Raw genomic sequence first — 14,653 nt, forward strand, 5'->3', positions numbered from 1 at the left:
GCTATCAAATTCATTCGAAGCATTTACCTTTGAGCGGCAGATGACACGATTGTACCTGTCTCATAGCGTTCATATTAGAAAATAGAAGAGTTGTCAGTCTTCTTGATTTGTTGTCTTCGCTTAAAAGGCGGTAACCCAAAAAAAGACTTATTTTTTCTAAAAATATTGGGAAAGGAAATTAATTTTTTCTTTAGATTCATGAAAAAATTTACACGTAAAAATATTTTTTTAACATCATGAAAAATTAAATTGGACTCTCAGTAAAACAGAAAGGTCGATGCTTTGTGTTTTTTTGAGTCCAACTTTATGTCATGATACTTACAAAAAAATTGTACACGTGAATTTTCTTTAAAATTTAAAAGAAATGCGATCTTTCTTAGATTTTCGATATTTTGTTCGAACATTTTTAGAAAAATCAAAACGTTATTTTTTTCTACCGGTAGAACTTCCTCTTAATGATCATCTATGGCTGAATATCTCTTAAAAGCTAATCAATCAATCAATTAATCAGATAATTCTGAGGGAAGCTGCAATTGAATGTTGATAATTCCAAATTCTGATTGTAGTTTAAAAAAATCATTGCAGAATTTCAAGCTAGCTTGAGGATAGTTTCATTACATTTCCAATTCTAAGGAATGTTTCATAAGAATTTCAAGACAACTCCACGAGATTCTCCCCATACCATTCTGAGAATCCCATTTTAAGGGAATATTAATAATTTACTACAATAGATCAATTTACTGGTCGCAGTAATGTTAGGTCCCGAACAGAGGAAAAAAAAAGGGAATATTAAGAAAAACTATGGCAAGTACTATGAGCAAATTCTCGCGACGATTTTTATAATCCTTATGAATATGAAGATGAATGTTAAGCTTAAGTCATTTAATATCTGGACGCACTGTTTATTTTACTGCAGTGCTCCTAGCGGTCGGATCTGGAATGTTTTGACAGTAGTTTGTTTTGTTTGTTTTCTCTTTCAGTTCGTCACGATGATTCATTTTGTTTAAAATAAGTTATTCTTGATGGAAGCCACGAACCGAAAATTAATTTTGGACACCCACTCGGAAAATCCGACGGTGGTTCAAAAATCTCGAAGTCGTTGAAATTGGCTAAATCGACCGTGTGCAGTATTCTCAAATGTTTCCGCGAGCGGCATACTATCGATCGGCAGAAGAAATGGAATGCCAGCCAAAGCACCGTCAGATAGATTCGTCAGCGAGAAGGATTTCGATCTTTTCGGGCCAGTAAGCAGCTAAACAGGACACTGAAGCAGAATGTAGTGGCCTAAAGACCTGCCCGAAAGTTGTACAATTAGGTTCTTACGAAGTACGAAGGATGCACCCTCATGGATGACGAAACGTACGTGAAGATGATGATGTCCCTAGCAAGTTCAAATTCGTTTTTGCCGATAAATTTGCAAGATAGCTTATGATCTGGCAAGATATTTGCAGCTGCGGACAAAAAACCCAGGTTTTCGTGACAAACAAGTTCTACAGTGGTATCGAGACAACGGGGTGGATTTCTTCGAAAAGGACATCAATCCACCCAACTGCCCTCAATTCCGCCCAATTGAGAAATATTGGGCAATTGTCAAACAGAAGTTGAAGAAAAATGGAAAGGTGACTCGGGATGCGACAGAGATGAAGAGATGGTGGAACAAAACGGCCGGTCAGGTTATCCAACAGAGTGTCCAAAATATGATAAAGGAAGAGATTTTATCAAAAACAAACCGGAATAATTTTGTTCGCTATTTTTCCTTTAAAGTGCAATAAATGACCTTCGATTTGAGTACTCAACATTTTTATTAAATTAAGATAGTTCCGAGGTACATCCGTTTTTATGCGTCCAGATATTAAATGACTCAAGCTTTAGAGTGAATTTCCAGAGTATTCTGGACGGAATCTGTTATGGAGAAACTTTCCAAGAAATATCGGACAGAATTCTAAAATTATTTGAGGGAATCCTGGAAGCAACTCGCAAATCACATCCCCGGACAAGTCACATATTAAAGTGGCTAGACAGAGTCCTGACCCGATTTTTCGAGTCTTCTTTTTAATTTTTTTTTCTTATGATCTACCGAACCCATGCGCTATTAAAATGGCCTTATTACACCGAAGCGAAGACAACAAATCAAGAAGACTGGCAACTCTTCCATTTTCTCATACGAACGCTATGAGACAGAAACAATCGCGTCATCTGCCGCTCAAAGGTAAATGCTTCGAACGAATTTGATAGCAAAGATTACATCCTCAGAAGAAAGGTTTGTGTATTTGCTCATTTTTCTATGCGTTGCTTCCACCTTCACTCAAGCGCAGCGCCATTGTATCTGTCGCTTGGATTCTGGCAAAGTTGCCAGTCTTCTTGATATGATGTCTTTGACCGAAGTTTACCTTGAACGTCTATCTTGAAGATACATGAGAATGATTTGGAATTACGGTTATGTGAAATTATTGAATGATAAAAGTCTGATGCGTCTAACAAAATCGGGTCATTACTGTAATACAAAAAAAAATTAAGAGTTTTCGAAACCATGCTAAGAAAATTTGAGGCAAATTTCCAAAGAAATCCTAAGATAAGATCCAATGAAATAGTTCAGTTATAATTCAGACATTGAAAATTTTGAGGTTCTGAGTTTGATTGCTACAAATATGAAGTCCTATCATTGAACTGGAGATCTCAAACTCAAAAAAATCCTCTAATCCACAACTTCAATATTCCAGACATGGATAAATTTATAGATTCGGTGACATAAAAACTTTTCAATATGTAAAGCTTATCAAAAAAATTCAAAATCATTAACTTTATAAGCTTGCAAAGATAACAAAAAATCACGCCTCTGAGGCTTAGGATTTGTTTAGGTTTATAACTGGAAACATTTAAGAAAATTTTGTACGATCTTGGTCTTCACAAATTTCCAAAACTCTGGGACATTGCTATTTATATTAGGTCTCACTTAATTTTTGGTAACCCGGAAAAGTTTAGAATTCCGAATTAGAAGAATAATTCAAGATATTTTTTTTTTAATTTAAGGATCCTGTGCACCACCAGCGGGGCAAAGGGCCAACGTGAAAGACTTCCATCCTGGGCGGCTGCTCGCTTTTGCCTTGACCTGGGCCCAGGTCAGATTCCTATCGACTTGCTTAATTTCCCTATTGAGGCTCCGCCGCCATGAGCCCCTGGGTCTGTCTCTGCTGCGATGTCCTGCCGGATTCCAATCCAGCGCTTGCTTGCAGATTTCGTTTCCGCCCCGTCGAAGTGTGTGGCCGACCCACCTCCACTTTCGCTCTCGAATTTCTGTTGCTATCGGCCTCTGATGACATCGACGATGGAGCTCGGCATTCGAGATCCAGTTGTAAGGCCACCAGACACGAATTATATATCGCAGGCATCGGTTGATGAAGACCTGCAGCTTTTGAGTGTTCTCCGCTGATACACACCACGTCTCGCTGGCGTATAACAACACAGATTTCACGTTCGAGTTGAAAATTCGGATTTTGGTGCGTTGACTTATCTGGTTGGATCTCCATACGTTTCGTAAACTCGCAAAGGCAGCCCTAGCCTTCTTGATTCGTGCACCTATGTCGCTCTTGGTCCCGCCGTCCGACGATATTTGGCTGCCAAGATATTGGAAACTTTCGACCTTCTCCACTGCTTGCCCCGCTACCGTAAAGTTGGAAGGGTTGCCCGTGTTGATATCCAACGATTTGGTCTTTTTGACGTTGATGAGGAGCGTTCGGCTAGGTCATTGAGCTTACTCTGCATATCAGAGCGCCGTTGTGCTAGTAGAGCAACATCATCTGCCAAATCGAAGTCGTTGAGATGCTCCATGGTGATAGGCTGCCAAAGCAGCCAACGGTTCGGTACACGGTCAATTGCACCTACCATGATCTCGTCGATTAGGTTGACGATTCTATCCGGGACTCCCTTGCGTATCGGGGCGCCCCACAGATTCTCGTGATTGAGACGGTCGAAAGCTTTTTCGTAGTCAATGAATACCAAATAAAGGGACTCTTGGAATTCATTGACCTGCTCCAGGATGATGCGGAGCGTGACAATATGGTCCACACAAGATCTTCCGGCACGGAATCCTGCCTGCTGCCGTCGGAGAGTCGCGTCAATCTTCTCCTGTATCCGATTCAGGATAACTTTGCACAGAACTTTGAGAACAATACACAGTAACATGATGCCTCGCCAATTGTCGCACACAGTCAGATCCCCCTTCTTTGGGATCTTCACTAAGATGCGCTGCATCCAGTCGGCCGGAAAAGTCGCGGTGTCCCAGATATTACAGAATAGTTGATGCTACATTTGTGCGGATAGCATGGGGTCAGCTTTGAGCATCTCTGCTGATATGCGATCGACCCCTGGAACCTTGTTGGATTTCATGCTTCGGATAGCTGCTTCAATCTCTTGCAGTGATGGGGTCTCGGAATTGACGCGAGTGATGCGCCGCACCCTAGGCGGATCATGCCGAGATGTTGATGACTGGTTGGCCGTCGAAACTTGAAGAAGTTGTTCGAAGTGCTCAAACCAGCGTTTCAGCTGGTCAGTGGGGTCGGTAAGCAATTGTCCAGTCGTGTCCTTCACTGGCATCCTCCGGTTCATCCTTGCTCCACTCAGGCGTCGTGAGATATCGTAGAGGAGGTGTATATCGCTAGTGTTTGCGGCTTTCTCCCCTTCGTCGGCCAGGGAGTTCACCCACGCTCGCTTGTCCCGTCTACAAGAGCGCTTGACTTCCTTCTCTAGAGCCGAGTACCGTTGACGGGCTTCGTTCTTGGCTCCTCTGTTTCTCGCCCACTCTATCGCGGCTTTTGCTTCTCTACGCTCCTCAATCTTCCGCCAGGTTTCATCTGTGATCCACTCTTTCCTCTGGGTGCGCAGCTCACCCAAGTTATTCTCGCTTGTTTGTATAAAGGCATTCTTGATGGCCGTCCATTGTTCTTCTACGCTGCCACCTTCTGGAACGTACGCAGCTCGAGTCTCAAGTTCTTCAACAAAAGACCTTTTTACCGCTGGATCTTCAAGTCGGCGTGTGTTGAACCACCGCCCGAGTCTCTCCTCCCGTCGCTGGATCCGCGCCATGCGTAGGCGGATTTCGCCGATTAGAAGATGATGGTCAGACGCGATGTCGGCGCTGCGTTTATTCCGGACATCAAGAAGGCTCCGTCTCCATTTTCGGCTGATGCAGATGTGGTCGATCTGGTTTTCGGTATGTCCATCACGGGAAACCCACGTGACTTTGTGCACTGGCCAATGGGGGATTTTATAATTCAAGATACTAGGTGAAATATTCGAGGCATTGGACGACTTAGATTTATTGATATAAGATAAATGACGGCTTCGACACTCATTGACTATTTTCGGCAACAAAAATGTATAGGTAATTTCACTGTATTTTCTCACCATGAATTGAAAGGATTCCTTAAACTTTCAGCTTCAATCCGACAAGGTTTTTTTTCCTTGATTTGTTTTCCGTGCTGAGTTCCAAGGCTATCGACGCCAGGGAGGCAGCTCCCACACCTGGACCCTACCTATCGACCCATCAACTCATTGACCGGGGACCTACGGCTATACTTCCCTTCCGAAGAAAGACGTGATCTGAGATTTTATGCCTCAGAAAATCCCGGCGGCGCCACAACTGGGATTGAACCCAGGACTGCTGGGGTGAGAAGCGATCACGCTTGTCACTACAACACCGGCGCCGCTGGGCTACGTTGGTTGACGAAATAAATAAACTACTAGACATATTCCGGGTGCTCTCTTTGGTAAATTGTTCAGAAATCCATCTTACTACACATCGAATCAAATGATCAAATTATTGCTGATCATTTTAAGTGTTTCTGGACACACATTGCCCGCTCTTAGACTTGTTTTGGATGATACCAATACAGTGATCAATTTTTGACCTTCGCAAAAACTCAGCTGCGACAAATCAAAACACTAATGATCTTATTTCAAAGTTCTAATGTGATTTGATGTGTCGCTAGATAGCTTTTGCCAGCGGCGCCGGTGGTGTAGTGGTAAGCGTGATTACCTCTCACCCCAGCAGGCCTGGGTTCAATCCCAATCGGCGCCGCCGGGATGTTCTGAGGCATAAAATCTCTGATCACTCCTTCCTTCGGAAGGGAAGTTGGCTTGGCTTGTTTTCCGTGCTGAGCACCAATGCTACCGACGCCAGGGAGGCAGCTCCCACACCTGGACCCTAGCTATCGACCCATCAACTCATGAACCGGGGACCAACGGCTTTACTACCCTTCCGAAGGAAGGCGTGATCAGAGATGTTATGCCTCAGAACATCCCGGCGGCGCCGACTGGGATTGAACCCAGGCCTACTGGGGTGAGAGGTAATCACGCTTACCGCTACACCACCGGTGCCGCTAGACTGGACTTTCAAAATAATCTTCTCATAAAATTTAATATTATTTGGTATATAAGTAAAATTTATGTAATTAGTTGGCGATCAGGACTACCAATCTTAATCGTCTAATTAAAGTTAAGAAGATACAACCAGTGGATTTTTTCCTTAACATTTGATACTTTCCGCAATGACCAGACACACAAAAATAAACTGGCAAGCGGAAAAAATTGACATTTCTGAACTGGTTTCTGCCAGCGGCAGAACATTCTCACACAAAGACGCAGACAAGACCAGCGCGACATGCATTTATGCACGTAAATCAGGAATTATTGTTAAGGTTGTTTGAATTTAAGTTCATTTATTAGCGATGATAAAATTACATAATAACTTGCATAACTTGCAACATCGAGAAGATGTTATTTTGTTACCGGAATGTCAAGACCTGTCTTTTTTATGCTTTTGTACGAACTGACGGAATAATGCAATTCAAATTCATTTATTGATTTATAAAGTTTAATTTTTACAATTGAATTGGGTTGTAATCTAGAAGGGCCAGACCCAACAGGTACTCAGTTAAATAAAACAATGGCTTTTGATGAAATTTTGATTATCGAACTTTCGTTTTTGACTACTTCATCTTCGATCTCCATAATCGAAACACATCAGACTCTCCTTACTGCACAAACGTCCTACGTTTTGAGCTTTCATCAAGACTTTTCCTCTCCTTCTAATTATCGCTAATAATACGTGTTTTACGATTTACGAAATCCTTAAACTACTATGACATCAATATCACTTCCACAACCTACAGCTGCTTCACCACTGCATAGACAACTGAAGGATACACTTCACTAGAGGCTTCCTGCCGGATCAAAAAGTCCAGATGATCCATTCGGTTGTACCGGAACATGTCAACACTGGCACTGCCGGAAAATAGCGTACTGAGACGTTTCACGTCTTTTGGATGTACGGTTCGATCCACACCACCGTAGTGCAGAGTCACCGGGCAACTGACCTTACCAAGCGGGTATTCTGGAGGATCCGAACTACCGTACAGTTCCAGATTGGCTTTCGGTCCGTAATCGAACGCCAAAAATCGACCACTAAGCATCAGTAGTTGAAAGTGTACCAGCTCCTTCTGGGAGTTTCCATAAAATTCATCGCTTCCGGTAACGAATCGTTGGAGACTCCATGGAAGAATGGGTTTGAAGGTGATGTAGAGTACAGCCAGCATGGTCCACCGACTATTGGCCATGATGACGGCCGGAGCCAGCAGATTTAGTGATGCAATCATCTTGCTATACATGGGCCGCTTGGTTAGGAAAATCAGGACAGCAGCCGCACCTTGAGAGAAGGCAATCACGTGGATTCGCTTCCAACGCGATATGACCAAAATGGTATCCACAATGGCAGGCAGATCGAAGTAGCCAAATTCGTGGAAGCTAAAGTCCCAGAATTCGGCCGACGAACTACTCAGACTGATGTGAGTCGAACCTTCCGTGGACGCCCGAGTGTTTGCGAGCCATACTTCTATACCCTCGTCCAGTAGCTGCAGAGGAAGGTTCCGATTCAGCGCCAACCAATTTGCTGAGGATTGCCGGATTCCGTGCTGTAGCAGGGCAACTCCTCGAGTCGCCACTTTCGGCAGCAGACGGAATATTCTCAACTGATAGCCATCATCTGTGGTGACGTTATAACGCTCGACCGTAATTCCATGCCGTTTGATATAGTACTCCTTCAAATACAACACTTTGAGAATTGAAAAAATAATAATTCATACATACAAAGGAATACTCACCGTGCGACCACGACCGGATCGCTTCATCTTGTCTGCTTGGTCACCACTTGCGTCGAGAATGACGACGGTAAGCATAATGGCAGCAACCACCACTGCTGATTAGTGAAACTTTTTTCTTTTGAACCATCGAGACTGAAACTAGAATTTTCCCGGAAGAAACCAACACGACGACGATGAGTCGTCTAACTGGTTTCCGCTCTCTTTGTCTTATGGATTGCTACCATTTCTTAGACAGTTAGTACCTGATCAACGAACTTACACGACCTGAAATTATATTTCTAACAAACACACATAGTGTCGGTTTGGCGAGCTCGTTGGTCGATTTCAAGGTGAAATGTCAGGCCACCAAATGTTCGTATGTGTTAGAATTGATCACTCTTATTATTCACGAGTGAAAATTCATAACAGTGACTCAAAAATGTTACATTATTGTAAATTTATTGCAAACATTCCAACAAATTGGGAATCTGCCATGGACGATTGTAGGGTTGTTGTGAATTTTAAATCAAAATCGCACCAAATCCGCGCGAACTTCATATCAAAATCGCGTTAGTCGACCGAAATTTAACCTGATGCAGATGAATGCAAGCGATAACCTGAAATATAGGGAGCTATATGAAAGCGATAAGCTGAAATATAAGGGAGCCTTCAGTCAGCGAGAGACGCCAATAATTAGTCAATGATATAATTAGATTTTGGCAAGGGAGTGGTTTTGGCACCGTGCCAAAAACAAACGGATTTCTAAAATAGTATATTTGTGCTCCTTGTGATTACAATTTTTAATAAATTATTAATTATTCATAACGTCTATGTCATAAAGATGACTCACGGTGGTCCAAAATCTACGAAATCATAAATTAAATTTCAAAATAAAATCGTGGGATTTTGGCAACACTAAATTTTCAGGCTTGTTTCCAAAATGGAACGGGTACTGTTATTTTTTTTTTTTTCATTAATACATATAGTATGATAAATATGGATATACTGAATTAAACATATTTAACAAAATGAGTAAACCACAATAAGTATCGTGTATTAAGTTGATCATTATTATGAAGTTGATTGGGAAGTATTCTGAAGACCTTTAGATGTTCCGAAATTCCCTCATTATCTTAAGTTGATCACGAATTATTCTGACAACCTACAACTCTTCAAAACATTCATACAAACTCCTTGAGATATTTTCTGGTCCTAACACGATTATCAAGCATTATTCAAAAGACATTCTTTGCTTCAGTTATTCTTTCATTAAATTAGAGCGGTCAAGAATTATTTTCGAAAAACTGGATATGCCATTATGGAGTTCTACAATGCTCAAACATTTAATCGGTAGAATGTACAACACTTCGTTGAATCTGAAGCTATCAAGATCTGAAATTTCGGATGATTTAGAGAATTTGGGATTGTTTTATCACTTTTTACCAGTTCAACCACTTTGCAAATGTTATTTAGGGTCATGTTTACATTCAAATTAGTTTCAAACGGCACAGGGTCTTCTAGGTTCACTGATTTGTATCCGTTGGAACCAATATTGTTTTGTTTGTTTACGTTTTGAGAGTTGTTGAACAGGTAGATTGAGGTTAGGGCGACGTCACTGATCTCACATGATGTTATGTGGCCCTACGATACTAAACGGTTATGTATACTAAACCAGGACATCGTACAATACTTTGTTGAACCTGTACAGTGTCAAGATCAAAACTTCACGATAATTCGAAGACTCCGAAATACTTTGCCAGTATAACTAAGTATCTCACATCATATTATGGAGCTCCAGGAAGCTCTATGGGTTCACATATGTTGCCGGGAGAATGTAAAATACCTTGGTCAGTCTGTAGAATGTTAAAATCTTAACTCCAAAATAATTTGGAGAGCCCAAAATACGTTGCCACTTAGACTACAGGGGTTACTCAAAATAACTAGGATAGGGAAATTTTTGGTCAAATTTTGAGGGTTGTAACTTCGTCAAATGTGGTCCGATTTTAATTCTTCCAACCGCATCCAACTGGAAAACTATTAAAGCTTTATGGTGTAGCCACGAAAATAACCATGGTCACCGGATACCGGAGAAATTCCGGGTTTCCGAAGGGCTTTTCTAACTTGCTAAGTTTGTGATGTGATTTTCTATAGGATACCGGATAAAAGTCGATATTTTTAGTAACTACACAGAAATAAAAACCGTTCAAAAGCGAATTATATGCTAACCGCTAAAATCGGCCAATAATAAACCGAGACATGGCCATTTCCCTGGAATCAATTCTGATGGAGGGTTCTGAATGCGGTCAGATTTTTTACTTGCTCAAAACATGCCGTGTGACAGCTCTTTGTTCATGGTTTTTCATGAATATGCTTTCCATAACCTTTAAATGGATTATTGGTCACATTGGCCACTCTTGGAACCTCCGGGATGCCTCCGAGGAACCGTTAGCTGGGGACATTTGCATTTTTACACCAAAACATATCTTACGACAGCTCTTTCTTCATGGTTTTTCATCAATAGGCTTTCGATATACTTTAAATGGATTATTGATCACATTAGCCGCTCTCGGAACCTCCGAGAGCCCCCCGAGGAAACCTTTAGTAGGGGATATTTGCATTTTTACACCAAAAAATGCCTTGCGACAGCTCTTTCTTCGTGGTTTTTCATCAATAGGCTTTCGATGGACTTTAAATGGAGCATTCACCACATTGGCCGCTCTCGGAACAACAGGGATGCCCCCAGTGAGATCTATAGCAGGAGACAACTGCTTGTTTACACCAAAACTTGTCGTGCAACAGCTCAATCTTCATGTTTTTTCGTGAATAGGCTTTCCATAAACTTTAAATGGATCCACATTGACCGCTTTGAAGCCACAGGATACCCTCGGGGGGAACCTGTTCTTCCTATAATCTAATCTAATCTAATCTAATATAAACGCAGCCAATACGAGAAAGCATCCTGGAAAATGATTAGGTTAGATGAGGTCTAATAATTTTTCTTGTCTAATTGATGTTTACATCATATCTGAGATATGATATAAACATCAATACGGCCAGGCCTACTGCGTTGTATTTGCCGCAAAGATGATTCTTGTAAATGAATGGGAACATTTCTTGAATCTACAGAGGTGGAAGGATACGTGGACATACCGTACCAAACGCTCCGAGTTGCTATGTGTAGTAGTGTGTAATGTGTAATTATTTGTAAAATATTGAAGAATCATAAAATAATGCAATGGAAGGATCTTACCGAATTTTCTCCTATGTTGGTAACGATGCTTTTACGCCTAAAAGTTTCGTTGGATGTATCCGCTCCTTGTTTATCATGGGGTTTGTGATGCAGTTCCTCGTCATTGCTCGTGGTTATGTTTAGTCCGTCGCGTCCGGACCAGATCCTTAGCCATAATCTTGACCACACCTATCTGATTTTCTTTAGCCAGCTTTTTGATGTCGGCGATGATCTTCTTTTCCTGCTGTTCCATTTTCATCTTCTCCCGTTTAAATCCCGCATCGCTTTATTCAGAGCCCGCTGGTTCTTGCGCATCATCTCGTCCGGATACATTTTCTTACCGAACAGCCACTCCATTTTGCTGGTTGTTTTTCGGATCACATAGTGGTAAAACTGGTTGCATAAAGCGGAACTTCGGTGGTCTCACAAGCTTATCTTGCACAAAATTGGATTCTAATTTGTTTTTCGAATCTAACTCTACTTGTAATCGGAATACCGGTCTTAAATGCACTTGGAAAAAACCTTCTTTCGGCCATAAAAAGAAAAACTAATCTCCAAAAACTTTCAAAACTGGCAAATCATCTTCAGATAAAATTTGGAAAACCGTGACGAAAACATAATATACGAGTAATTTGACAGCAGAATTTTTTCGCGTCCGTTTTGAAGTAGAGCACAGTTCGATCCCCGGGGGGAACCTGTTCTTCCTATAGGGTTTAAATGGATCAGTGATCACCAGCCATGGAAAATCATTTGCAATCATTTAGTGCATTCATTCACATTCATTTGTCCCTAACTTTTTTCATCAACAGAATTACGCAAAATGATGTATGGAGTTTTGTAGGTTTTGATATTAACAACAAATTTTTTTCAACAACTCAAATCCATATCTCTTATACATGACGAACCAGAGCGAACAGAAGCCACTACTGTTTTTCAGTGAATGTGTTTTACATTCACTGAAAAACAGTAACAAGTTCTGCCCGCTCTAGTTCGTGATGCATAAGAGATACAGATTTGAGTTATGGGCAAAACTTGTAGCTAATAACAAAACCTACAAAAGCTCTAAACATCACATTAAATGGGACATGTAACGAAATTATGAAAGATTTTGAACGTTAATAACTCAGCTGCCCCAGGACCAACATCAATAATTTTAACACCAATCGATCAGAAAAATTTCTACGCAATGCTTCCGACTGTTGATTTTCAACAAGAAACTATTGGAAAAGTGGTAAATGTCAAGCATTGTCCAAAAGCGTTGATATTGTTTCTGCGTTCAAAGTCTGGCTGTGTTCGTTCAGAACTTTTTACATGCTTACTTTTGAATGTTCTCAAGAATTAGAATCATATCTTTTCACAGAGTTCGAAATTCCTCTAACATAAATTTGATATTATCTCTGGTCCGTTGAAAATTTCTTTGTAACGACCAGTCGATCTCTGCAGAAAGCTAAAAAAATAAAGACGTGGAATTTATCCTAAGATTCTCTTCGAATTATCAATTATACAATCAAGAATTCATTGCAGCCAGTGCTGAGATTTGTCATTGCCATTGAAAGACTTCACGTGATATTGAAAAAAATATTTCTGACATCGCCACTGGAAGAATTGATTCTCAAAAAAAAGCCTTCGTCGAAATCTTATTCATTTTGACGTAGGACTACGTCTATGATTTCTATATGGGGGTACGCTTTTTGAAAACCGAAAATAGAACATGTAACAAAATTATGAAAGATTTTGAACGTTGCCCCTGAACCGATTTTAATAATTTTATCACCAATCGATCAGATATATTTTTACGCATCTTTTCATTACGCATCATTTAAGACCTTATCATTTTTTTTTTCAAAATGTCACTATTGAAAATTTTACAAATGTGCAACTGTTGCTTTGATAATTAAAATTATCACCGATTACCTGTGAAAAGCGATTTCCTTAACACAGATTTCGAAGTTGAACTCTATCCGGTCTCACCAAACGGTGTTTATTCAATAACCGCGTGGTGAGTGCAGGTGTTCTCCAGTACACAACGAAAGGCAAGCAGCTAGCTACCAAGGCTGGCCTCAACCGCTGATCGGATTCAGTTCCAAACACCGTGTGTGGTGGTGTCCGGTCGTCGGCATCAGCTGTGGCAGCAACAGTACTTTCGGCGCGTGGCATTGAACATTGTTCTCCAGTACACAACGAAAGGTTGCCTGCAAGCAGTGAGCTGCAGCCCACATGAGCATCCATAGAAAGAGGAAGAAGCTGCACCGCTATTGATCGGAATCAGTAGCTCTTCGTGAGTTACTGTGGGCCATCTATGTCAAACGTGTTATACTAAATAGTATGAACAGAGAGAACCCCGCTCAAATTCCTATTGCTACACTAAATACAAGCTCCTGCTGCAGTTAACGAATAAGATTTATTATATAAGACCACGTAGTCCTACGTCACCATTGCATACAACCCCACAGGGCTGTCCCTTGTAGTTTTTCGTCAATGACAAAGATTCACTTGGTAACAAAAAATGTACTTAATTAATTTAATTTCGTTACAAATTTAGCTAATAACAAATATTGCACGCGTTCGTCAATGACAGGATTGTCATTGACAATTGATATGGTTTCCCTTGAAAATGACTTTTATCTGATATGAGTGACCAAAGCTGTTTTGCCAATATCGCCGGGTATGGTCGAGATTTTGCAGCACTGATTGCAGCTTCCTCCAATTCTATTTTAAATTCGCTTGAATTCTCTTAAGAGTTTCGTTACAATCAAATCCCATAATTGTTTTGAAATTCGGCTCAGGTTCACCAGAATGTCAGAGTAAAAAGTTAGATGCGTTCATGTCCATACTTAGATGGTCCTAATTATAATTAGAAACTTCGTTGTAGACACCAATCTACGGAAAAGCTTCGTTTCGGAGTCATTAATTTTGTTCCGATCGATTGCATTCCAGGTTTTTTCTTTAGAAAAATTTCTGTATTTTTATTTTCCATATGCATTCACATGAGGACAAAATAAAGCTACATGCTCATTGATGAAAATATCGAAAAAGAATGAGCAGACAATGTTTTCACAAATACTGTGGAATTTTGACGTCAGAAGACTTGTTTTTTTTTTCTTCTAAAAGAAGCTTCTAGATGACGCTTCCCGAGCAAAGCTAGAGAACAAATTGAAATCAAAATTTGCTGTTAGGATTTAACTTATTTTGCATACTCCAGTTGATCTCATGTTGGTTGACTTAACGGCAAAAATGAGAGCAAAATTTTACACTGTTGAATCAAACGGAAAACTAATCCTGCATTCAA

The 14,653-nt window shown here is 40.7% G+C and overlaps 2 protein-coding genes across 4 annotated transcripts in view; both read right to left on the reverse strand.

The window, feature by feature from the left end:
* The window catches only part of aPKC (protein kinase C iota type), a 499,255-nt gene that overhangs the window by 247,518 nt on the left and 237,084 nt on the right, over positions 1-14,653 (reverse strand). The gene's annotated exons all lie outside the window — the stretch shown is intronic.
* On the reverse strand, positions 6,579-8,684 carry LOC135703664 (lipase 1-like). Its single transcript, XM_065224947.1, has 2 exons — positions 8,157-8,684; positions 6,579-8,093 (listed from the first exon to the last, which is right to left on the reverse strand). The coding sequence occupies exons 1-2, from the start codon at positions 8,229-8,231 to the stop codon at positions 7,164-7,166; spliced, it is 1,005 nt and encodes a 334-aa protein (XP_065081019.1). The 5' UTR covers positions 8,232-8,684; the 3' UTR covers positions 6,579-7,163.

The sequence above is a fragment of the Ochlerotatus camptorhynchus genome, unplaced genomic scaffold (genome assembly GCF_037179485.1).
Source record: "Ochlerotatus camptorhynchus isolate MF236.1 unplaced genomic scaffold, CSIRO-AGI_Acam_v1.1 ptg000021l, whole genome shotgun sequence".
In the NCBI taxonomy this organism is placed as follows: Eukaryota; Metazoa; Arthropoda; class Insecta; order Diptera; family Culicidae; genus Ochlerotatus; species Ochlerotatus camptorhynchus.

What these genes read in the sequence shown, in the direction of transcription:
- LOC135703664 (XM_065224947.1), bottom strand. Translation starts at nt 8,231, where the DNA reads ATGCTTACCGTCGTCATTCTCGACGCAAGTGGTGACCAAGCAGACAAG. An exon ending in GATCCGGTCGTGGTCGCACG is followed by an intron (nt 8,094 to 8,156) that starts GTGAGTATTCCT and finishes TTGTATTTGAAG; the next exon opens with GAGTACTATATCAAACGGCA.